This window comes from Anoplophora glabripennis, unplaced genomic scaffold (genome assembly GCF_000390285.2).
Source record: "Anoplophora glabripennis isolate ALB-LARVAE unplaced genomic scaffold, Agla_2.0 scaffold644, whole genome shotgun sequence".
NCBI classification, from domain to species: domain Eukaryota; kingdom Metazoa; phylum Arthropoda; class Insecta; order Coleoptera; family Cerambycidae; genus Anoplophora; species Anoplophora glabripennis.
Window position 1 is genome coordinate 162,575 of NW_019417930.1, and position 23,630 is coordinate 186,204.

A 23,630-nucleotide genomic window follows, 5' to 3' on the forward strand; every position below is an offset into this window, starting at 1 on the left:
ACCAAATTTCATCCAATTCGGTTTGATAGTTTTTACATAATAATTGTTTAAATTTTTTATATTTTTTAAATTAAAAAATTTTCAAAATCAAATTTCTAAAAATCTAAAGCCTTTGAATACTCGAAAATGTCACCACAAAAAGAAGAGCTCTCAAGCTTTAAAAAGCTTTTTGAAAAATTCAAATCGGACGATTAGGTGAGCCGTGGTGATTGTTTAAACATTTTCGCAATTTTCACGCTTATAAACAATTGCAATAATTTAATGTTTTTTCAAATTTTTGGTAATACTAGTAACTTTGTTTAAATATTATAAAATTGTTTAAACAATAATTATTTAAATAAACAACTGAAAACTGGTATTAATTTTTAGTTGTACGATGGATTCGTAGGGGGCGGGGGGTGTGTGAGGGGTGGGGTCAAATGGGGTAGTTTGATAGTCAAAAATGTGGTTGTTTGGGATCATTGTTGGGTTGATTAAAAAATAAATTGTTTTACATGCAGAAATCAGTTAAATCGCCCCTGCTACTTGGAGGCAGTTTTTTTTTGGGGGGGGGGAGGGGTAGAGTTGGGGCTTTGTGCCCATTGAGACTTTTGATCTACATGTTAAGAACTATCAACCTGCGAATTTTCAGAAAAATTGGCCGTAACCCACTTCCCATAAGAAAAGTGCGAGGTCCTTTGAAATTAAAAAAAAAATGTTAGATTTCAATGTATTATTATGAAGTCTACCATGAAAAAAATCAGTGCGATTGTGGAAGATCCTCGGAATCGTCCAGACTAATAATTAGTTAATTTGTTTATATGACCATAACTTGTAAACTATTCAACTTACCGATGCCAGATTTCGTGTGCGTTATTAGACAGTGATAAGGAATAAGACGATGCGATGCCAAAACGTTCTGGTAATAATAACGCATTTTATAAATGTTTATTCAAAAGTCATAAATAAACTTCTTCTGTTTATAACTTTTGATCTAATTAATATTTTTTGACGCTCGAGGGCTAGTTTAGTAGGTTTTTTGAAGACGAAAAAAAAACGCTGTACTGTTTTTCCGTGGAAATGAACGGAAAAAAGTTATAAGCGAAAAACGTGAATTTACGCAAAAATTATACAATTAACCAGCCTGTAAACAATATTCCCCTCATTTTTACGACTGTGGAAACTAATAGTCCAGGCGGTAGACCAGAAATATGTTTGGAATTAACCCAGCTCCCATCTGTTAAAGTTTGTCATAAAGCTTGAAGAACAGCCTGTATAAGAAAATTATCCTTCGTTATAAATTGATATAATTTAAGATACTGGGATTTTAACTGAGCTTACAAAAAAGTAACCAACATTTCTGCTTTTTTATAATAAGGGGTGATACAGAAGAATAGACTGACAGTGTACGGCTACCTTTAGGATTTATTTCCGTCCTAATACTCGACAGTTGTCGAAAAATAATCAAGATCACTGCCCCCTTGATGTAAATCCATTCGAATTGTCCCTAATCGAGCCCCTAAGTTTTTTCTAGATTATTCTCTTTGCAGATTACTTGGATCCCTTCTTGAGAGAGAGCTGGGGCAACGGCAGCGACGTAATGGGTTTTAGATCGGTGCTCAAGCTGACGCCCTCACATCCCAGAAATCCGAATTACAAGTAAGTATCCCCGGGGGGGCAAAAACACCGGTTAAACGGTCCTGCAAGCGCTGTTTTTTGCGGTTTTACGTCTTAACGACAGTTAAAACTCCTTGTGAAAAAAAAACAAGTCTGTAAGTATGCACCATTTAGTTAGATTATTCGGGATCATCTTTGTAATTGAAAAATATGACCTAGCTTTATTGAAATTAAGAAAAAAGACACCCACTGACGAGGCTTGTGATTATTTTCAATTAAAAACTTCTCCAGCGAGTCTATTTGTCAAACCGGGCTTGTTAGATTATACTCCAGTTGAGGGTTTGAATGTGAAAAAATTGTTAGTAGACAATTTATTGCACTTAGCGCGAAATTTTTTAACCGAATTTGAAACGTTCAAGTCAAAAATCTCCCGTGCGACTAGGGCGGCACTTACGCGCGTGCGCGGGCCTGGCGCTCCTTCTCCCGCGCACAGGCCGTTCATTATCGTTAACTTTGGATTGATCGTCTTTGTTTAAAACTGATATTTCTGCGTTCGTCGTCTAGATTTTCATGGGCAGTAGTCCAGTATACAACGGTAAAAGTAGGGTATTACCTCCCAATTATTAACACACTCACCGATTTTCATGAAAATTGGTGAGTAAGCTCATTTAACCCTCCTTTACAAAAGTTACATATCTATAATGTGCGCGTATTGTTTTTAGGGGCTTACAAAAAACGTAAAACCATAGATTTAAGTGTTATGTCAATAGAATAAGCATCCTTTTATGTTTTGAATAATAATTTTTGATTTGTAGCAACATTTCAACCCTTAAAATCCACCCGTTATGAGGAAAAAAACAAAAGGTAGTTTTCGCGGCTCTGAAATGTTTTACCGGAGCAACAATGAAGAATTGAATATTTTTTACTGTTTATGAAATAATACATGATTTATTGCAACGTTTCAACCATTAAAAACCACCCTTATTGCAGAAAATAAAGCAAAACATTTTCTTCACATCTTCGTAGCATTTATAATGAAATGAAAGACTCATCACTGTTTCAACCCTTAAAAACAACCCTTAATAAGGATTTGAAGAATTTTTACCTGCTTCAAAATACTCAACATTACTAAATTCAATAAAAATTATTTATGTATTATACAATTATACTTTATCATCAAAAATGTGCATATCATCTAAAGAACTATCATCACTGTCGACTTCCTCTGGTCTTCTTGGTCCGTGATTGGAGTACAATTTTGGCAACTGTTCCCAGAACATGTTCGGAAATTAAGCCATTTACACGATCCTACAATTTTCACTGAATAATACAATTCGTTTTTTCACGATAACTTTTTTAATTTTTAATATTTTTCATCGCTCCAAAAAGCAATTTGCAGAGAATTGTAAGAACTACAAATCAACCTATATAGCTGAAGGGCCTTGAACCCTTCGTTTTCGAGATTTTTAGGTTTTAAGGGCTCAAAGAAATGCAAACTAAAAAACGTAATACCTCAGTTAATTTTTGCTCTACAGGAAAATTGAAAGAGTGCAAAAATATTATAAAAAAGGCCTTTAATTTTGAACTCTTGCATTTTTCACGTATCTTGTTTAGTTTTTGAGTTATTTCGAAAAAACAGGATATTTTTTTAAAATTAAAATTTTTTTTTTCACTATTTCAAACTGTTTTTAAATTTAAGCATTCTAAACAGGTCAAACTTATAGAGCGTATTATTACTACCTAAATAAAGTCAACTGTACATAGATTACGCTTAACCTATTTTTATGGTTCAGGCATAGATTTTATTGTTGATTTTTTCTCCGAAAAAATGAGATGACTATTTTATTTTCATCACAACTCCGCGAACTTTTGAGCTACGAAATTTTTTCAAAAAGCATTTTACAGGTCTTTCCAAGCACTTTAAAAAAGGTTATATTCATTTTCTTCGAAAAATTAGTTCTTTCGCCATTATTTTACGGTAAAAAGTTCGATTTTACTTTCCGAAAAATAAACAATCACCTTTAGAGAGTGATAAGTCGGTTATGATTACATCTACGGTAATCAACAAAAAATGAGTCGATTCATTATTTCAAAAGCTTTATTTTTGCTTTATATGGGTTTTGCGATAAAACGCAAGGTTTTCCAGTTATTTATCAAAAATTGTTGAAAAACATGCACTTTTTAGATGAAAAATCAACTTATTCAATCGCAAATAACTCGGAAAATATTAATTTTTGGAAAACACGTTAAAAGAACATTGTTTGCTCAGAATTCATCCCTCTATTGATTTTTTTGATGCCTTCCTTGCCACCCCCGAGAAGGGGTGGCATTCACCCCCAGGGTGAAAGCACACATCGGCACTATATAACGTTTGTTTCTTGAGCAATTTTTTACTTATTGTTAAAATTTCACGTCAATCGGTGCATGTGTCAAGAATTCGGATCTAAAAACCGTCATATACTCAATGAACTACAGTAAAAAAAAATTAAAAAACACGTAATGTTGCCATTTTATTTGCCTATAGTAGGATCATATTCGATGCAAAGTAATAAATCATTGCCTGTCAAGGGAACCAATGAAGTACGCTTTTAGGGGTTTTACAAATTGAATAATTTCTTTATACATTATGAAGGGACGAGGGGATCAGTTCAGGTCTGGCACCCTTGTTGCTACAAAAATTCCTATATTCTCATAAACTATTTATTTTAAATGTAATTTATTATAAATCCAATTTGTTTCTTAAATTCCACATATGTACTACATTTTACCTCTGTACGCGCCACTATTGTTTACTTGTTTTTTGGAAGCGCTCTCTAATTGACGGCAAAGCTGACCAGGTTAGTATTTGACGTATAACCGACCAGTTCGTACACTCGATGCACCTGGGCGACTACAGCTACTACCAGAACACAGTGCGTATGCAGCGGTATTTCAGATTTTACATTGAATTTCATTTTAAATTTGAAATGATTTGTCTTACGCGCTAAAAATGATGACACGATTTTCCCTTGATAAAAGGCCGACAACTTTTTGCTCTACATTGCATCGAATACGATCCTACTATAGTTTTATTTAATTCGACTGGAATATTATATTTCCAGGTACATCTGCGAAAAAATCAAAGCATCCTCTGCAAAACCACCGTTCTGTGTTCCTTACCACCACAAAATCTTCGATAGTATATCGGTAAGTTCTCCTCTAACTTGAATTATAAATTAACTGGCTTTTATTTTGTCCCTAAGGACCTCAAACTGAGATTTAAAGCCCGTTTTAAGTACCCGCTGCTAATATGTCTTTATTATTTAATCGCTTTTTTGTGTTTTGCCTCCATCAGTGATAAGTAATGGCTGTCGTTATATTTACATTAACATATACCACTCCTGATCATGAGCGTTTCGTTTCAGTTTTTAAGCACAGAAAGTCGTAAAGCTTTCGTGGGCCAAAAAAGTGGCATAAGTAATTGGAGTCTCGGGTCAAAGTGGGATTTATTATCTTTAAAAATAGCGCTCTTGAGCTTTTCGTAGCAGGATTATAATATATTTTCTCAATTTTTTACACTGTATCAGATTGAGTAATGATTTCGGTACTTAAATGGAAAAATCTGTGTTGCCGAGCATGTCAAAGCTTGAGAAAGTTTTATTGACTGCTTTTGTTCATTTATTTTGTAGGTTCCTATCCAAGCAGCCTACTTGTACGATGCTGTGATGATCTACGCGCGAGCCTTGACGGAAGTCTTTCAGAACAACGAAGACCCAAGAAATGGAACCGCGATCCTACGTAGAATTATTAATAGGTCCTACCATTCCATACAAGGCTACGACGTAAGTGAGAATGAAATCTAATTTTAAGCAAAATTAATTGGTAATTTTTTTATTAAAAATTTGTATGTAGATGCCAGTTACGAGTAGAACAGATGAACTTCCAGTTCAGTACCTCTTTGTTTTATGACAATTTTGCAAGATCAGATTTTTGTTTAAAATTGATTAGCGATGTCAAAAATGTCATAAAATTAAAAAAAAATTATAGGCACAGAAATTTTATTTAAAAAAAGGGCACCCGTCTACTACGCCACTGATGGTTGTAGTGAATCGTTTGTAGGTCATTCTTAAAGGACATTATGTCGCCATAAGACATACCCAATTTGGTTTCGTTAGTAGTTACTGTTTTAGTTATCACACAAAAAAATAATATGTTATGTTTAAAATGGGTATATGAGGCATAAGCATCTAGATGCGTAAAATTACAACGAAAATAGAAAAATATGGATTTCCTCTTAACAAATCAAGGTTGACCTTGAAATAACCTTGATAATTGACTTTGGTTAATTTCAAGGTCATGGTAACTTGATCCCCTCGAAATCTGAGAACTTTTGTAGGAATTATCACCATCCTGCCTATTTCTTGAGATATTAGCCTGAGAATTAAAATGGAACAGTAAAATTTTGCGTACTATGGCGAGAGAGCGAAGCATTTTCAAAAAAATTATTCATACAAAAGTTACGTATTTTTTTCTCAATCTGCAACAAAAAATACGGGTTTTCTTTTAAAAAATCAAGGTTGAGCTTGCAATGACCTTGAGCATTGACTTCAAGGTCAAATTCAAAGTCGCCTAAATTTGACCCCCTCGAAAACCGATAACTTGTTCGAATTATTTTTTTATAAAAGTCGAATTAAAAAAATATATGCGGCTTGGTACATTAAAATGGGACACCTTGTATATGTGAAAGCCAAATTTTACAGTTAGGCCCGGCCTCAGTTGCTTCATACGACGAGCCGCCGCTGTTTAGTGCAAGGCAGAATAAACTGTGTGGGTAAAAACGTCTGTCGATGTGGTAGCATTATTGGTAGAGATATATACAGGGTGATCATTAATAATGGTACACAGCTTACTGGCCGATTGTTAACATCAAAATATAGCGATTGAGCCAAACATGCCTTAGTCAATTGTTGCTCCTTTTTGTTCTACAGGGCTTCTTTTGTTCTACATAGTTGGAAAAAAATTTCTATTTTTTGCCATATTTTAAGTATATATCGACCGATTGATTTGAAAATTTCTAGTTTTACGTTTTTTTTTTCTAGTTTTACGTGGCAAATACGAATATGCAAACAGCGTTGGGGTCACGTCTAGGGGGCGCTTGATATACTGTCCTATTAATGTAAAAATATGTCTAACTTTTTGTATTTTTTACAATTTTTAATTTTTTAACTTAAAATTACTGTTACTTCTTACAAATCGATAAACTCAACTGTTTTCGAGTTACAGAAGGTTTTGACATTCGGCGGAAATTAAATTAGAAAATTAGAAGGTCATAAAATACCAAGCCTGAATTAAAAATTAAGACAAACATTACAGCAACTGAACATTTTTTTATGCATATCTTGACAAATTGTTAATCATAAAAGATTCTCAAAGCAACCACCATCGACTTCAATGCACCTATTTAAATTTTGTCTGATGTTAAATAAAGTTTTATGTTGTTTGATAATATGAACTGATTATTGAATATTTGTCCACAGTTGTTCTTGACTATTAATAATGTATTTGTAATCTAGAAATTTAATGCAGCCCCAAAAGAAAAGCCCAGTGGATTTAAATCAGGCCTACGGGTAGGCTACGGTACTTCGCTACCGTGTCCAATCCAGTTTTGCGGAAAATTTCATTAAGGTATTCTCTTACTTCTCGGGTATAATATTCTGTCAATTTATTGTCAATGCTTACTACTTTGAAAAAAATTAAGTTTTAATTTAAATACTTAAAATATAGCAAAAAATCGAAAATATTTTTTCAAATTTAACACCCTGTAGAACGAAACGAAGCAACAATTGATTAAGGCAAGTTTGGCTCCATCACTATATTTTGAAGTTGCCATTAAGCTGCCATTAAGTTGCCATCAAGCTGCCACTAAGCTGCCATTAAGCCGTGTACCATTATTAATTACTCACCCTGTGTAGACAAATTATTATTAATCTACAAAAAGTCCCGTAGGAATATTCTGAGAGTAACTTATGCAATATTTTTTATTTTCTATTAAATTTTAATTTCCCTAAACTGGAATTAGACAGCAAATAATTAATATCATATTTGATTGTAACATGTGACACTTTGTAAGATATGCATGTGCTTTTAATATTTGGATTGCATTGTATTGTACTGTAAATTAAATAATAATTGTCCATTTACAAATGACTCAGTACAACAAACTTTTATTATTTTATATCATTTCGAACGAAAATATACTATATACAGTAAAAGAGTATTAGACCAAGCAAATTAAATTTTTACTCGAAAAAAGTCCTATCCGCGAGATTATTGTAAAATTGTCTAAAGGAACATAATTCGAGACATCTCTCATCTCATGAGTCAAAAACATTTATTAGCTAACTTTTCTATTTAAACAAATAAGTGAGGAAAACAGTTTTTCACTTTGCAGGGAAATCAATTTGAAAATAATTTATGAATTTTCACTTTAATTTTACATTTAAATCGTAATTAAATAGCTAAAAAAAATATTGAAAAAACAAGTTTACTTTGCCTTAATATGTAAAAAAATAACTTTTTAAATGAACGATAGCTTCATTTATTTATTTAATAATAGTAAAATAATTCCGAAATTGAAATTTTAATATTTCGTTTAACAATAATTTTTGACATTTTTGTAAATTAAAAAAAATTAAGTATAAAAGATGCATTTTTTCTGGGGTTCATGGCTATTCTACGAAATCGTAAATATGCCCATTGTTATTATTTCGTCGAGCTACCCCAGTTTAGAAAAAAATAAGTTTCTACGATGAATAGAAGCCGAGATATTGCAAAATTTACAGCGCGTATCAATTAACTTTTCTCGCGCGCGCGACCGCTTGGACGAACTTCCCCCACCACCACGCCGCCGGACAGTTTACTTAGCGAGTACCTTCTCTTTAAAGGGCCGTGAGTCATCAATTTTCCACATTTTTCAATGCAATTCACGGAAAATCGTAGTTTACGTCGTAAACTGTATTTTGCGAAAAATTCAAGTCTTAATATTTATAACAACAATTGTGCTACGATTTAAAAAAAATCTTATCTTGGCTGCTGTTGGTCGTAGAGGATACTTCTTTTATTTTAAAACTGTATTTTCTTGCCAGCTATCCATTGCATCTATTTTCGGTGAGATAGCATAAATAGCAACAATGTTATTCAAATTGTTTATAAGCGAAAAACGCACGGTTTTTTAATGCACAATTTAAGAATGTTAATGTCAAAAAACCGGTGATATTTTAATAGGTCGCTTAATTACGTCTTTAAGATTACAATGACGCTTTCAGAATCATGTTTGGTTGAAAATTAACGCCTGTACAGAGGCTTAAAGTTCATAACTTTTGGAGCCTCCGTTATAAACAAATAGAATTGTGCGAAAACTATTGCACCTACAGCGCCCACTTTTGGCACACTTTTAAAGTATGACAAAACCCTCAACTTGTCATAGGTTTTATAAAATTTTAACAATAAATGCGATAGTTATAAACAAATTAAAAAATGGGCACTTTTCTTGTTTTTTTGCAATAACTTTTTTGTTTATTAACCGATTTTAATTTAACAAGTCTCATTTTGTAGATAATTTTACTCCCTATAAGTTGTCTGCGAGTCACTTTTCGCTAAAATTGATGGTTTTCCCTGCAAAGTGAAAAAACCGTTTTCCTCACTTATTTGTTTAAATAGAAAAGTTAGCGACTTTTTTCGAGTTTCTCTTTTATTTTCGCTAATTTTCCTGGTATATATCTATTATCCCTTCACAGTTTAAGACCTGACCTATACTATTATTAATTCTTATTCTAGGTATTCGAAACAATGATGTAGGTCGTCACATTTAAAACTCTAAAGCTCTTAGTATACGTGGTTAAAAGTCGCTAACGTCATTATCATAGAGCAGTTGGTTTCCCTGCAAACTTGAAGTCGTTTGGGTTGTTGTTTCAAGGAGAGTTGTTTTGGCATCCATTCAAACTTTACTAAGTTTGTGCTAGTCGTGGACAATAGGGTCAAGATTACCAACATTAATTCATAAATTTCTTGGCGCTTTCATTTACAGATACTTACTTACATTCCTAATCTGAAATGTTTACGTTAATAAAAAATTGTTACAGTATCTGCTAAACACTCTTTAAAACTTTAAAAGAGCTGCATTAAATCTCACTGAAAAGGAAATTAATAAAATCACGTTGTGCGACATGTGAAGCACCAATGGCTAATAAAATTGATTCGTCAAACTGGAATGGACCCATTTGAAATGCGACAAAAAAAATTAATATACTGCATTGTTCATGGCTAACAATACAAGCGCCACGACGCTTCAGAATTGATGTTTAACTAGTTCTATCCCCGGTTTTAGGTATTCATAGACGGGAATGGCGATGCAGAGGGAAATTTCACTGTAGTGGCTCTTTTGGATGACAAAGAGATGAATGGGACTTTGAGGATGAGTATGCAACCCGTCGGGTATTTCCAGTACCAGTCAAATGGAAGCAACAAGAGTTCAGCCCTTCCTGTAAGTCCCATATTCATTCTATATTCAATAGATGTTAGACCCAGATTAAAATCAGTCACTCTCATACAAACTAAACGCTAAATTATGAAAAGAAACGTTCTACTCTGCACTTAATTGCCTCTTGTTTTATACTGAATGTAAAATGTTAATTTATATTGGTTTACTATTCAGTGTTAGCTTAGGTGTTCCTCAGAGTTCGTGTTCTGGGCCCTTATTATTTTTAGGGCTCACAAATGATGGACAATTCTTTTAAATTTTATGCCTCTGTTGCTATTTATTACTCAGGAATTCAAGTATTTGGATCTGGACAGACCGATTCAATGGGTGGGAGGGCGATTGCCGCGAGCTGAACCGAAGTGTGGGTTTTCCGGGGAAAAATGCATCTACGAAATCGACTGGAAGCTTGTCGCAAGCATGATACTGGTCTCTACTATAGTTGCCGTTGGGGTACTATTCGCTCTCAAGTAAGTTTTGAATTTTGAAACTACTAAAAAAATACTAGATTTAAGATGTAACGAATTTTCAACATATAGGTATTTCTCTACAAGTAACAGTCAAGGATTATTATTTTTTAAATTATCTTTGTCTGAGTGAAGAAACAGACAAGTAAAAAATACTATATCACACATTTAAATTGAAGATTGAAATCCACTATTTTGAAAAATATATTTTCGTCTAGTGCATATATGGGATGTGTTTGTGTGGGTTTAATAGAACTGAACTATAAACTAGGGTAAATTCAAAAATAAAAAATAAATTTCTCTTTTGTTTTTATCTGCTTCCATGACTAGAGGTATCATATGATGTATGTTGGACTCAGGCAACTATGTGGACTTACCTTTAACGAGTGGTATGACGTCATATCGTGCTTTTCCCTGAACTCCGTTCTCGTTAACCATTTTAATAGGGAAATTGTTGAAAAAAATTGACTTCTTGAACATTAATTGACTGTAATGTATACAGTGTGGACCATTTTGGTGATGCATGTATTGATATCTTGGAAACTATAAGAGATAGGAAAATGGTGAAGCGAAGAAAGTTTTAGACAGTTCTGTTGCTAACTTAATGGCACTTGCACACCGGTCCTAACTCTTCAGGTTTTTGAGTTATTTGGAAAAATAGTAAATGTGGCGTTTTCAAAAATAAAATTGTCTGTAACTTTTTTATTTAGAGATTTTTAAAATCTGGAAACACTTTCTCACAAGATTTTTCGAGGAATTTCACTGTACATTTAGACCTTTAATAATAAGCTTTTACAAAAAATTGAGACTATTCTATAATAGATTCGAAAAATTATACCGTGTTGCCAGATTTATTAAAAATATTTAAATATTGATTTTCGAGGTTGTCTTTGAAATTTTTTCTTTCTTATAATATATCATTGAAATGCCAAAAAATGCTCTATTTACTCAGCTTAAAATTCCATGCAGAGTCCATAAGAAAAAAGAAAGTTGATGATGGTTTCTCGCAACCGAAACGTCGCAATGAAGATCTGAATATACAGTGGATATCCTCGAAATAACTTGCTGTGAAAAAGTGTTTTCAGATTTTAAAAATTCCTCTAAATAAAAAAGTTACAGACGATTTTCGAAAATGCCACATTTACTTTTTTTTCAAAACAAAAACCTGAAGACCTAAAACCGGTCTGTAAGCGCAATTAAATTAGCAACAGAACTGTCTAAAACTTTCCCCGTTTAACAATTTTCCTACCTCTTATAGTTTCCAAGATATAGTCTTTCCGATCTCAATTGAAAAACCAAGAGATTGGCAGTATGTACCAGATTCGGTCGATGACGCAGCAACTCGGCACTGAAACATTTGAAAAACTTGTTCCTATATTTATTTAGCCATACCCATATACAGGTCTGGTCGCCCAGTTGAAGAATGAGCGCGCGGGCAAACGCTGCACAAACACAGCCGCACTGAGCGACCTGGCCATAAATTCAGTTGTCGACAAATGGTCTAGTAGTGCAGTGCAGCAATGCGGAATTTGGTGTGATTCAGGTAATTTTAATTGATTATAGTCACCTTCTATCAATCATTCATATTACAATTGAAATATGTTGGTCAAATGAACATATAATAGAAATTTTCTGCACATTATATACAATTTATTATAATTTTTTACCTTTAGTAGAAAACTTTTTTAGGGACGCCTATAAACTCATTAAATTGTATTGCTAGGCGTTTTTACACATGTTCAACTGACTTCGGAAAGACTATACCAATACATGCATCATCAAAATGGTCCACACTGTATATACTCTAGGAATATGAATTTAAATAAAATATTAAATTATTAAATAATTTTTTTATATTTTATATAATATTTAAAAATGTTTTAATTAATAATGTGTTCTATTTATTTATTTTCTTGTTCATATAATGTTTTTCTTAATTGATGCAGGAATTAAGGTTAAGAATTTTCGAGCATAAAAAATATATTTCTTTATAGAGTTGATCTTTTAAGCAAATGCATATGAAAACTATTATTTGTTGTAGCTCTTGTTTGAAGGCATGTAAAAGAAATACATACGCTTGTTTTATTTTTATAACTTAAATTAACTGCAGTACTACAGTAATATGAACCTATGATATAAAAAATCATTTGTTTGCCTAGCGCTTCAGAGAAACAATATTTTCAAAGCAGTGTTTAGACAAGTTTGTAAACTTTTCATAGCGTTATTGTGCAGTGGAGTAGCCACACGACTATCCTATGTAATATTATTAATTTATTCACAATTGTTATGTATATCTTTACCTTGTAAAATGTTTCTTAAGAGATATAATTTATAAACCAATATTCCAATAGTTGTGTGTGTATATCCACAGATATTTAGTAAAATTAACTTTTTTAATTGACCAAAAATTGTGGAAAAAGCAATAAGATTAGTTTAGAAACAAGAATTACATTTTTGTTACTTAACTACTGCTGTTTAATTTTCAACTCGTTCTCTGCATCTTTGTACACATTTTCCCAGTTTGTCCCTCCAAAATATGCTACCAGTATCATCAACGATATATTTCATCGAGACTGACTGTTTCTCCCACTATATTTAACTTCTCCCGAGGAAATCATAATATCTTAATGAGAATTTCAGATTCCATGTCTCAATTATTATCGGTTCTAGGACGTAAGGGAATGATGAAAATCGCCTCAGGCTTACCTAGCGATTAATCCTTACTATGACGATTATTTCGTGGTAGCCTGACAGGGTTATAGTTGTTATTTAATTTTCAACTGACAACATGATTCTGTGCTGTGGCAAGAAGTTGTTTTCTTCTGATGTTAATCGAATAACAGTTTTCTTTCTTGAGATATCGATTTAGGATTTTAGTTGTCAGGACTTGACTGATATTACAAGAAATGGTGATAAAATAAAAGAAACAATCGAAGTTAAAAGAGGTGTACAACGGAGTTTACTGAAAATTTTTTCTTCGTCACGAATATTTTCAGAAAATGATCAAAATACGTGAAATATCCTGTACCTTGGAAACAATTGAGATTTCGAAATAAGTTCATATAGCACAATCCCACTATTTTTATTGGGACTACTGTTTCTTGAACCATTTCAGAATAAAATTGAGACGCCCTGTATAATACAGTACCGGATATACTAAAAGTTGTTAGTCATAATACAGGGAGATTCACAAATGGTGACCAAAAATCTAACCTCGGATTCTTTTTTTTGAATTTTAAAGGGAGTCTTTCCTATAAAGTTTTTATCTAAGATGCTTCTTTAAAAAGATACAGGGTGTTAAACTTCAAAAAATATTTTTAATTTTTTTAAATAATTTAAAAACAAGTAAGTTAAATAATTTGAAACTGGGCACATGTATTTATGTAAACATTGTCAAAAATCTGAAGCCTTTTTCTAAAATTTGGATGCTTCAGTAGCGGAGATACAGGGTATCGGTGGCATATTTTTCTAAATACGCCACTGCTTTACGGCAACAACTATGATATTTTCGGATTTGTCTTTCAATTTTCTTCAAATTACTACTCTCTTATGTTTTTCGAAAAAAACCTGATTTTCGGGTAAACTTAAAAAACACACAAGTTTCATTTTTGGTCACCACTTGTGAATCACCCTGTATAAGAAAATGTGAAATAGTAACAACATAATGCTTCTTTTTTAATTTGTTTCTGCTTTGGAAGTTACTAGTGAAAAGAGACAAATTAAAACTCGTAACTTTTATCAGGGTTGTATTCCAACAAACGTAATTGGGAATTTTTTCACTGAAACCGATGATTGGGCTTGTTAGACAACTTGGCGACGACCCTTGTTAGAGTTCCGAATATAAAATTAACAAAAACATCTTAACGATTTCACAATCGCGTCATCCCGCTGAATTCAATTATAAAACTTGATTGGCTCGTACCTTCCCGTCAACCTTTCCATATTAATATAAAAAAGGCCATCAATCATACCATGGGCGATTATCAGAAACTCTTGAAGGTTCCCCGAGATACAACCTATGCTTTCTTCGCTATGTTTGCTAAGGGATAATTTGAATATTGGCAGATTTTAATGTAGTCTGTTCAAAGAGTGATAGGTTTGATAAAGTATCGTTCCAAAAACTCAGATTCATGTACGGAGTGCCTTTTTGAACACATTATAACTGAGTAATCTAAATTTTTAAATTCTTGTGGCCAGAGAAAATAAATACTGTTTTTTAAAGCATATTTTTTTCCATACGTAACAAAAAAGTTACTGGTTGCTAATTTAAATATCTTGTGTCACAAATTTCGACATTTTTTTAAATGTAACCTTAGCAAATAAACAGTGACTAAACTATAGGTATTATCATGTCACAAAAAAATATATCATCTTGTATAATACAAAATTTTTTCTTCAACCGTCACAAAACTGTGACATTAGTCCGGTCAAATTAGTCATAAAAATAGTGGTCAAATAACGAAAATTCCGACAGAGCTAAATTTTGGTGGAGACCTTGGGTACGCCATTAGAAATAAAGTGTCAAAATTCTCCATCGATCCCATGTGTGCTAAAGAAGTTATTCGGGGTCAAAGGTCAAAATTTGAGGTTTTTTGGAATTTTCGTTCTATCAAAAAAGTAGTTCTGACAAAAATTATAGATCTTAAAATACAAGTAAAAATGCATATTTGTGTCTCTTATATGTATAAACTATACTATTCTGAGAATATACACTCCAAAGAAACTCAGTCCCTTAGTCAATCCCCTCTACCCGCATGCCCTTGAATAACATCGGCTACTCTATTGTAAAAACTTTTGTAAAAAATACACGAAACAAGAAACAAGTACAACTATCTTGTCTTCCTCCAACATCGGCTTCTGCTAATCAACACTTGTATCGAGTATACATACTATCAAGTTCAGACATGGCTAGGCAATCAACTGAACCCAGAAGACTGGGGTTGGAAATTAACAGATAATCCTTTGGAACCGATTCAGACTTTACTCCCACCTGTTCCGGGAAAACTCCTAAACACTGTTTTTTGCATTTGAAGAAAAGGTTGTAGTGCTAAATGTGGCTGTAGGGTTACTGTGTTCTCCAGCGTGTACTAATTACCAAAGCCAGTCTTGCTCAAATGTCCAATTGAATACAACAGACGAAGATTCATGTGATTTCGATGAAGAAACAGCTGATTCATCTTCATTTGAACAATTTATGAACATCCAGCAAGAAGATTTATTCGGTACATCTTTTCCCCATCTTTATATCCAACATTGAATATTGTGACCAAAGCGTTGAAGGCTTCATTTTATTTGCTAAGCATCAGAAATACACCTCGATACATTTTCTGAATACACCTTAATGCTTTTTTATTTGCACCAATCCATAAAACGTTGGTAGACACATTCATAAATTTCTCGAGATTTCTTTGGGAGAAGATTCAAAGAAACCTCTTTCGCAATAGACCTGGCAACATTTTTTATTGTTCATAAAATTTTGCTGTTCAGGACTATCATAGTTAGTTGTCAATGTTGGAAATGAACCATGCGTTCGCAGATGTCGAAACACAGGATCAAATGTTTGATTACTTGGCACTCTTTTGTTTGGAAATCGTCGTTGATACTCTCTAGGTAGTACTAGAAACACTTTCACACGTTTTACTACATACACTGACGTTTATATGTCAACTATCATTTGTTTTGTCAACTACCATGTTCATAGCTAACGAGATTGGTATTGAAACATTATTTCTAAACTTTAAAGGTCCATAGCTCGATAACCATGGAGAATTGGACCCATGTACACCATAACTTTTTTATTCAGATTGACCTCAGGGACTTGTTGCAGTACGACCTGCAACATCCTGTATAAGAAATGATATGAGTAAGGAGTTACAGCAAATAATGAATCCTAAGATTCTGTTTTTAACTACGGCCACTTATACAAATGACGAAAATGCTGATACAGCTTATGTTTACGGTGTACGAAGCTAAGCGAATTTATTCAAGATTTCGCTGGATTTCGGTAATAGGCGGGATAAGAGAAAGAAAGCTTTCCATTATACATACTTTACCTTGTTTACTTTATCGATTCTGTTATAAAAAACTCGAGCCCCAATATTTAGGTTCAATTATAATATGTATTAGTTTGCTCGAGACTGAGCGATACAACTTTCTTTTACAGGCATTATCGTTACGAGCAAAAATTGGCCTGTCTCCTATGGAAAATCGATATGAGAGATGTCACCATAATTCCCACAGAAACTGCCGAAGTGTCGACTAGAAATAGGAATATGGTAAGAAGGTTATTGTTGTGTGTAGGGTCTATTTTGCGGAAAATTGCAATGTTTTTTTCATGGATGTGGAGTGAAGGGTTGGAATTATTATCAAGGACTGCGAGAAAAACAGGGTCTTAAAAGTTTTTGCTGTCATTTTTTTGTAAAAATTCAATTTCGTTTTTTATTATAATCGAAGAATGGGATATTATGTTTATCACATCATTTCAAAGGCGATAAAATTAAAAAAAGACAAAGTTAAAAATAGTTAAAGATAGTCTTACTAAACTCAGCAAAAAAATAAAGGGGTACAGTTGTGGACAAAAGAAATTCAACGCCTAAAACATTTAAAGAACGCATCTGATGAAACCACTTTTTATAAAGACCCATAAACTCTTGCAGTTGGAGGCTTTTTATCGTCCAAAGCTGTACATCCCTTTTAAAAGAACGTGGAAAAAGAATTACGCTCATTTCGCAGAATTTCCTCCATATCCCTTCGAGTAAAACTCTGCTACGCGGGATAATAAATTGTTATTTCTGCTCTGCCCAAACTGCCTCATATTTAACATCTTTTCGTTTGTGTCTGTGTGCTAGATTTCCGAGAATAATTTGTTTGTTTCTAGATCAGGGTCTGCCGACACAGTGTCTTTCACGCGCCCACGAGCAGCATCGTCGATACGTCCGAACAATCGCCCAAAAGGGCATACACCACCATAGGGCTCTACAAAGGGAACATAGTGGCGATCAAGTACCTGCACAAGAGACACGTTGACCTGACGAGGTCTATAAGAAAAGAACTGAAACAGGTACTCCTTCTATTATCGTATTCATATCTCTCAAAATGTATGTGTTAATAAACTTTCGGTTGAAGTTCCTGATCTGATACTCATTGTTTATTGTAACTATTTTAATGTTGAAGCAACAATTTTATTTTCTAGATTCGTGAAGTCAGACACGAAAACCTGATCCCCTTTATCGGCGCCAGCGTGGATCACGCCCACGTCGCCATTCTGACGGCGTATTCAGCTCGGGGAAGTCTGGAGGACGTCCTAGCCAATCAGGACCTCAACTTGGACAATATGTTTGTTTCCTCTCTGGTATCGGATATACTGAAGGTAAATGTTACTCCATTTCAAAATGTGAGTGCCACAAGGTACTGTTTTGAAGCCACTTCTTGTCTGTATCTATGCTAGTTTATTAGTTTGGATAGAGGCCAGTTTTGAGGACAATATTGCTTCAATTGCGAATACTGGTGACTGTGAAAATTAAAGTTACTATTTTGATAATGACTTAGGACCCATATTTTTTTGGGGGGGGAAGAGGGGGGAGGGGGAAAGAGGGGGGAGGAGGGGAGGAGGGGAGGGATGATTTTTATGACTAACAAAGAGAACTTGACATGATTCCGATATAAAATTTGGTGCTGTATCGTATCAGTACAAAATCAGTACATACAGTACGTATCAGTACATACAAAATAGCGTATTCCGTTTGATATTAATAAAAAAAAGGACGAAATTATATGGGTCAAGGCCTTAGGAGATATAAAATCTCTTGCTATTCAATATTGATGACTGATCCGGAACTTTATGTAAACGAAAATAGCAGAAAAAAATTATATCCGCCGTTTTCTTTAGCTCAATTGTTCTTTTGCTTGAGTTTTATCTCACAAAATGTTTAATTTACGAGTAGCAATATCAAAGTCCGTTTAGTAGTATATTTCCCTAAAAAAAGTAATATATTTTTATAAACTTCCAAAGCTTTCATGTACAACTGTGGACAATAAAATGTTTCCAACCTAAACTGCTCCTAAGATTCTTTAACATAGGATTTTTTCTTGTAAACGTTTTAGGTTTTTCCTTGTTCTGTACAGTTGCACATTATTCACATATTTATTTCAGGGTATGATATATTTGCATGACAGCGAAATCATATCTCATGGCAACCTGAGATCCAGCAACTGCCTGATTGACAGCAGATGGGTGCTACAGATATCTGACTTTGGACTGCACGAATTTAAAGGTAAATTAGAATAATGGTTGTTTAAAGTGTTTTAAAAATGAGCTAACATCAATATTTTCAGCTAACCAAGACGATCCAGAATGGAAAACCAAAGAGCTCCGGAGGCTGTTATGGCGAGCTCCAGAACTCCTGAGGGATTCTTCCCCACCTTCCAGGGGTACCCAGAAGGGAGACGTCTACTCCTTCGCTATAGTACTGTACGAAATCATCGGCAGGCATGGGCCATGGGGAAAAATTAACATGGAACCACATGGTGAGAAGGCACCTTTGATTTGAAGGTTATTTTACCATGTTGCTTTGTAGAAATCATTCGTGGAGTGAAGAAGGAGAACCAGGAGATTCCCTTAAGGCCCCCGCTTGAGAACCTTGGGGCTGCAGATTATATCATAAGGTGTATGAAGGCTTGTTGGCAAGAAGAAGCAGAACAGAGGCCTGATATAAGATATGTTAGGGTCAGACTCAAAGAAATGCAGGTAATTTGTCCCAAATTATTTTCGAAAGAACATAGTAGTTTTAAGTGGGGAACACCCAGAGTTAAAAACAGATATAACCTGATTCTTACAACATTTCATCTTACAAATAAAAAAATGTAATATCTATAATGACAAGAAGCAAAAAATACACCTAATAAAATCGAGTGGTTTTCAAGGGAATTTTATAATTTGTTTCGTTTCTTATTTACTTCAAGAAGCGGACTGAAAACTAAGACTTACGTGTAGCGACATCAAGATAATTAGAAATACTTCTAAGTTTTCTTTTTGCTGGATTTTTTTGCGAGAGCTACCTTGATTTGATAGTAACGAAGTAGAGATCCTTAAGCCGTGACCTAAAATCAAAGTATTAAGTTGTTAGATATCAAATTTTTTTAAATAATTCCTCATTTCATAAAGTAAACGAAAAAATATTTCAAATATACGTAGATGTAATTGAAAACGTACCCAAGAGGTTTGTAAAAAAACTAATAACTTTTTAGGCAGGTCTGAAGCCGAACATATTCGACAATATGCTGGCGATAATGGAAAAGTATGCCTATAATTTGGAAGGGCTGGTACAAGAGAGGACCAATCAGTTGACAGAAGAGAAAAAGAAAACTGACGCTCTATTACATAGAATGTTACCCAAGTAAGTACTAATAGTCCAACCAAATTACACTTGGAGAAAAAAAAATTATAATAATAATAATAATAATAAGTCCGTGAGCAGGAGCGGCGGAGGGTTGATTTGGGGGGTTGAAAAGTTATGAAAAATTGTATCATTGGGATTTCTGAAGAAAGTTGACGTCAAACAAAAAAGTATCCAGTACAAAAGTTGTAGATCATACAAAAATCTACAACTTTTGTAGCGGTTACTTTTTAACATAACCTCAAAATTTCCGAGAAAAATGCGAAAAACAGTTTTTTTTCTGATTTTTCGTTTTTTATTTCTCATTTCCGCAAAAATAATTTAATTTTGACGAAACTTGGTGAAAGTATACCTTTCTCTATCTTAAATAACCTCTAATTTTTTTTAGATAAAAAAATCAAGAAGTTTTTGAGATATTAATTTTTTTCGGCCTGAAACACTTTTTTTTCAAAGAAAAATTCTACTTAAAAAATTCATCGTACAGAGTTCTGCCGGTAATCATTTTTTTCGTTTTGGCATATACTTTTTGGTGAAATAAAAAAATCTGTAATAACATTTCAAAAACATGCTCAAAAATGCAAAAAATAAAAAATGACTTGCAACAATGAATTTTTCAGTTATTGTTGATAATTTGTTTAAATTAAAAAAACATTCAAAAACTGATTGCACCATTCAATTCTACGGAAAACAATAAAAAAAAACAGTGTCTCATTGTTTGACCCAAAACTTTATTTTTGTACAGTATTGCTATAAACATCTAAGTCGAATTACAAATGCACAAATGATAAATTATCTCAGGATGATTTGAGATTTCGGCAATATAAAGTATTAACTGCAAAGTCTACTATTGATGAGAAATCCGAAAACCCGAAATTTTGCAAAATCGTTTAATTTTTTTCTGGCTTTATTTGAAAACGAATTTTAAATAAATTGCATATTTACATTGCCACTTTTTTTCGCTCTATCCAATGGCGTCAACATTTTTGCAATCCCACGTTTCGTCTTTGAGGCGCCATCATCAGATTGATTTTTTTTTAAATATATCGCCGCTATTTTTATGACAAAATCTAGTCATTTTTAATTCTGTATTAGATGATATTACTATTGTAATCGCTTAAAAAGGTTTTTAGCTATCATTAAAAATTTTTCCTGAGTACGGCTCTGAACGCTTTAAAAATACCTGTATCTATTGGAGGAGAGAGAGAGAGGAGAGAATAAAAGTCAATACAGCACAAAATATCCAACAATTTTTTAATCCACAATTTAAAAAGTTGTACCTAAAAAAAATAATACGAATTTATGAAATATTTTATTATTTCTAATTAGTATTGCTAGCAGTGGTGAAAAATTGTTGGATATTTTGTGCGGTATTGACTTTTATACTGGTATGACTTCATCCAATAGATATTTTGAAAGCGTTCAGAGCCGTACTCAGGAAAAATTTTAAATTATAGCTAAAACAAGCTAAAAACTTTTTAAGCGATTACAATAGTAATATCCTCTAATTCAAAAATAAAAATGACTAGATTTTGTCATAAAAATAGCAGCGACGTATTTTAAAAAATTAACCCGATGATTGCCCCTCGAAGACGAAACGTCAGATTGCAAAATTGTTGACGCCATTGTATAGAGCGAAAAAAGTGGCATTGTAAATATGTAATTTATTTTAAAATTCGTTTTCAAATAAAGCCAGAAAAATTAAACAATTTAGCAAAATTTCGGGTTTTTCCGGATATCTCCGGAACTACGTGCAATTTTAAAACTTTCTAAACAGCATATTAGGTACAAAAAAACACAACTTTTTTCTAATCTGAGCCACCCCGTATCTTTTATCGTTTCCTAGATCCTAATGCTATCCCATCCTTATCTTGGACACACTGTATATCTATGAATTCATCAAACTTTAAAAAAAATAAGTACACTAATCGATCCTACGGAAAAAAATATTATTTATTTTATTTATTCACTATTCGACTTATATTTATAGCAATACTGTATAAAAATAGTTTTGGGTCAAACAATGAAACAGTTTTTTTTATTTTTTTCCGTAGAATTGAATGGTATAATCAGTTTTTCAATGTTTTTTAATTTAGTGTCAAAGTATCAACAATAACTGAAAAATTCATTGTTGCAAGTCATTTTTTATTTTTTTGCATTTTGAGCATGTTTTTGAGCTGTGATTACAATTTTTTTTATTTCACCAAAAAGTATATGTCAAACGAAAAAAATGATTACCGGCAGAATTCTGTACGATGATTTTTTTAAGTAGAATTTTTCTTCGAAAAAAAAAGTGTTTCAGGCCGAAAAAAATGAATATCCCAGAAACTTCTTGATTTTTTTAACTAGAAAAAATTGAGGTTATTTAAGACAGAGAAAGGTATACTCTCACCAAGTTTGGTCAAAATTAAATTATTTTTGCGGAAATGAGAAATAAAAAACGAAAATTCAGAAAAAAAACTGTTTTTCGCATTTTTCTCGGAAAATTTGAGGTTATGTTAAATAATGACCGCTGCAAAAGTTGTAGATTTTTGCATGATCTACAACTTTTATATTAGATACTTTTTTGTTTGACGTCAATTTTCGCCAGAAATCCCAATGATACAATTTTCCATAACTTTTCAACCCCTCAAAATCAACCCTACGCCGCCCCTGCTCACGCATTTATTTTTTTTCGTTTATCATAAGCCCCTTTACCATTTCCACTTATAAAAGTCCAGGTAACAATTTTCCTTTTTTTCCCCTCTAAATGAGTTATTTAGATCGGTCTATAAGCATGAATCTTGTCTTTTGTCATAAGAACAAATTACCTCCATTATTCTAAATACGAGATATTGGCAGCATTGGTTTTCGTGATACTGTTATTTGAGTGTAAATTAATAATAAAGTTTAAAAAATGGTTTGGCTATTTTCTTAACAGGGCTGTTTATTCATAGTAATAGACGTTTTATATCTACAGCCAATTTCACTGAAGAATAACGACAACAACTTCAAGCAGGTCCTGGAAAATATTTTATAATGATATGCAAACATCATAAACTACTGACTTGTTTAATAAATTCTTTATAGTAGCATCTAAATAATTATAAGGTTTCAATCAGCGACGACGTTTGCAGTTAAAATAATTTTGTCCCTTTTTGCAGATCGGTGGCAGATTCGCTGAAGAAGGGCGAAAAAGTGGAAGCAGAGTCATTCGAATGCGTCACGATATATTTCAGCGATATTGTAGGCTTCACAGAACTCTCAGCCGTCAGTACTCCACTACAAGTCATCGATCTACTCAACGACCTTTATACATGTTTCGATTCGATCATATCTCACTACGACGTGTACAAGGTGAATAAAATATGTTTCAAACTCAGTATCAATGGAAGAACTGAGTTTTCCTTCATCGTAATCCACTCGTAAAATACTTTTCTGTCCTTTTATGACTGTACTTTTAGGTCGAAACTATCGGTGACGCTTACATGGTGGTCAGTGGGCTCCCCATAAGGAATGGCGACCGACACGCTGGAGAAATAGCTTCCATGGCCCTGCATTTACTGAGTAAAATCAAGAAGTTCGAGATCAAGCACCGTCAAGGAGAGGTTCTTCAGCTAAGGATCGGAATTCACTCAGGTATGCCTTCCAGAGAAAGAAATCTGTATCCCATCCAACAAA

At 33.2% G+C, this 23,630-nt stretch overlaps 1 protein-coding gene across 1 annotated transcript in view; it reads left to right on the top strand.

The window, feature by feature from the left end:
- Positions 1 to 23,630, top strand: part of LOC108908795 (guanylate cyclase 32E) — a 95,967-nt gene that overhangs the window by 71,225 nt on the left and 1,112 nt on the right. Inside the window, exons 6-19 of the mRNA XM_023456576.1 lie at positions 1,530 to 1,638; positions 4,698 to 4,782; positions 5,265 to 5,417; positions 9,962 to 10,117; positions 10,403 to 10,581; positions 16,742 to 16,853; positions 17,456 to 17,638; positions 17,771 to 17,947; positions 18,731 to 18,851; positions 18,913 to 19,104; positions 19,155 to 19,324; positions 19,825 to 19,973; positions 23,114 to 23,306; positions 23,414 to 23,588. Of these exons, the coding sequence (XP_023312344.1) occupies positions 1,530 to 1,638; positions 4,698 to 4,782; positions 5,265 to 5,417; positions 9,962 to 10,117; positions 10,403 to 10,581; positions 16,742 to 16,853; positions 17,456 to 17,638; positions 17,771 to 17,947; positions 18,731 to 18,851; positions 18,913 to 19,104; positions 19,155 to 19,324; positions 19,825 to 19,973; positions 23,114 to 23,306; positions 23,414 to 23,588 (2,154 nt within the window). The remainder of the gene's footprint in view (positions 1 to 1,529; positions 1,639 to 4,697; positions 4,783 to 5,264; positions 5,418 to 9,961; positions 10,118 to 10,402; positions 10,582 to 16,741; positions 16,854 to 17,455; positions 17,639 to 17,770; positions 17,948 to 18,730; positions 18,852 to 18,912; positions 19,105 to 19,154; positions 19,325 to 19,824; positions 19,974 to 23,113; positions 23,307 to 23,413; positions 23,589 to 23,630) is intronic.